The sequence below is a fragment of the Thecamonas trahens genome, assembly GCF_000142905.1.
Source record: "Thecamonas trahens ATCC 50062 unplaced genomic scaffold supercont1.65, whole genome shotgun sequence".
Classification (NCBI taxonomy): domain Eukaryota; order Apusomonadida; family Apusomonadidae; genus Thecamonas; species Thecamonas trahens.
Genome location: NW_013657615.1, coordinates 65,676 through 68,142, shown reverse-complemented (window position 1 = coordinate 68,142; position 2,467 = coordinate 65,676). Strand labels below are relative to the sequence as shown.

Here is a 2,467-nt window from a genome sequence, read left to right as displayed (position 1 = left end):
AAATTCACTGATCTTGGGCGTGTTAGATCTTCCTCGAAGTACATCGATCTATCTTCTAGTGTGGATATGCGGTCGATAGGGTCGGGCTGCTGTACAGGGAGGGGCGATGGCGATGGTGGTGGCGATGGCGGTGGCGGTGAGGGCGACGGCGGCGGTGGAGGCGGCGGCAGTGAGGGCGAGGGCGATGGTGGCGGCGATGGCGGTGGCGGTGAGGGCGACGGCGGCGGTGGGGGCGATGGCGGTGGAGGCGGCGGCGGTGAGGGCGGTGGAGGCGGCGGCGGTGGCGGTGGCGATGGCAGCACACAAGATCCCAAACCCATCGCATTTCCAGGACACGTAGTGTTCGCCTCAACATATCCGAGACACGCGGCGCGACTTTGGCAGAAGTAGCACGGGCCCGATGGTCCCGTGTAGGTGACGCAGGCCTCGCATTCGCGGTTGCGGACGGACGAGCTGTTGCAGAGCGCCGGGGCGGCGGGCCAGCGGCTGACCGAGAGCGTGTACGCCCCGAGCGAGCCGTAGTTAGAATACCCGGTTGTGTTGGCTGACGCCGGATGGCCCCAGCCTGTGCCACGGACGACAACTACCCAGTTCTTGGCATAAGATGTGGCCTGGGCCTGGACGCGCGCGGTGACCACGTCCGGGCTGTCTGACACGTGGATGAGGGTGTATCCATCGTTGGCATCGTACAGCTCTGCCCTCACGTCGAGATTGCCCATACCCGGCAGCTCTTGCGAGAGCGTGGTGACATCCAGCGCGAACGGGCCGGCATGCTCGACGACAACCAGGAATGCATCGGCGTCGTTACGGTTGGAGATGACGCCCGACGCGAGGACAGCGCCGGCCTGGATCGAAGTTGTGTCAAGGGCGAGAGCTTGGGCGGGCGAGTCGGGCACATCATCCGGGACAGGGTCGACGGCATTGAGCCATGCCACGTCGTAGACATCGTCCTGGGTGTTGGTTGCGCCAAAGTAGTCCCCGTCGGACCACTGTGTGATGGAGGCGCCGTAGGGCAGGCCCATGATCGGGGCCCAGGATGTGGCGCCGATGCCGTGGCCTGGGTAGTACTCGCCGAGGCCGGTCCGTCCGTCGTGAAAGAGACCGAGCTGGTGCCCGAGCTCGTGCGCGGCAGCGCTGGCAATGTGTTGCACGTCCATGTCGAGGTTCGACGCAAAAATCCACGTCGGCTGCCAGTAGTCCGAGTCCGGGAAAGCGTACATGTGCGCCACACCGCCGGTGTTGAAGCCGGCAAAGACCGAGTTGGTGATGACGCAGTGAGACCGTGACGACACGTCCGCCGTGTCGTACCGCGCCCGTGACGTGGTAATACTGATGTCCCACGGTGCGTAGTCCTCGGCCACCCCGCGGACAATCGTGGTGATGACCGCAATATCCTTAGCAGAAAACGCTGTCATGTTGCTGTCCATCGAGAACGGTGCCGCAGCCATCGGCCCGCCGTACTGCGTGTTCCACTCGGTCTCGGTCACATTCTCGCCGTCAAAGTCCAGATAGATTACATTGGCCGAGCCCGGCCGGGTGTCCAGCACTGGGACCGCCAGCTGCCCGTCACTGTCAGCGGCTGCGCTGTCGGTGCGAACATCGCCCGCCAAGGCATGAGTCGAGAGCGGAGGTGGGAGCCGGCACTGTGCGTCGTCGGCCACAACCTCGACAGCTGTGAGAATCAGCGGGCCAACTGCAGCCGAGCCGAATAGCCGCACCACATGGCTTTCGGTTCTGATGGAGCCTGATACAGCTGTGGGATGCATCCCGCGCTCATCGGTCTCTACGCCGTCGACCACCAGCTGCCACAGGCCTGGCGTCGAGCCGGAAAGCACCAGCCGCAGACTGCGGGCGCTAGCAGTGCTGCCTTCTCTGGTGTCGCCAAAGCGTACTACGACATTGTCCGTCACCAGCTCGTGCTCTCTGCCGACCCTGATGATCACCTTTGCTTGCTGCCTTGGCCTGAGATGATTGCCGGCCGGCGCAGAGTCGTCTTGGTAGTCAGCCGAGGTATCTTCCGCCGCGCCTGCAAGGTCTTGCCCGCTTACTTGATCTCGCCGGCCAACCGACTCGCTGATCCGATCTTGCGGACCAACCGCCTCGACGTAGCCACCAAGGCGAAGCTGAGCCATGCGATTCTCTGCAACGAGAGCTTGAAAGAGATGACGCTGTAGCGACGGCATGTGATATAAGCGATGACGTCGAGCAGAAGCAGAAGCAGAAGCAGAAGTACGAGTCCGATGAGATGATACCATTTTTTGTTTCAAATGAATGATATGATGAGTATGGGTGGGTGGTGGTGGCGGTGGCGGTGGTGGTGGTGGTGGTATGGCAGACTGTCTGACCACCACAGCCAGCAGCACCACACACACGCCAAACGCAGCCAGAGCCGCACGGTGGACAGAAGGCGACATGCGGTGAGGGGGTGGTAGGGGGTGGTAAGGGGGGAGAAGGGGGGGGGGGGGGG

General features: G+C 63.1%; 1 protein-coding gene across 1 annotated transcript; it reads right to left on the bottom strand.

Moving 5' to 3' along the window:
* Positions 1-348: 348 nt before the first annotated feature.
* On the bottom strand, positions 349-1,900 carry AMSG_10847 (uncharacterized protein; the record flags this gene model as incomplete). The annotated part of the gene is made up of 3 exons (XM_013897696.1): positions 349-375; positions 420-1,845; positions 1,896-1,900. The coding sequence occupies 3 exons, from the start codon at positions 1,898-1,900 to the stop codon at positions 349-351; spliced, it is 1,458 nt and encodes a 485-aa protein (XP_013753150.1).
* Positions 1,901-2,467: the final 567 nt, after the last annotated feature.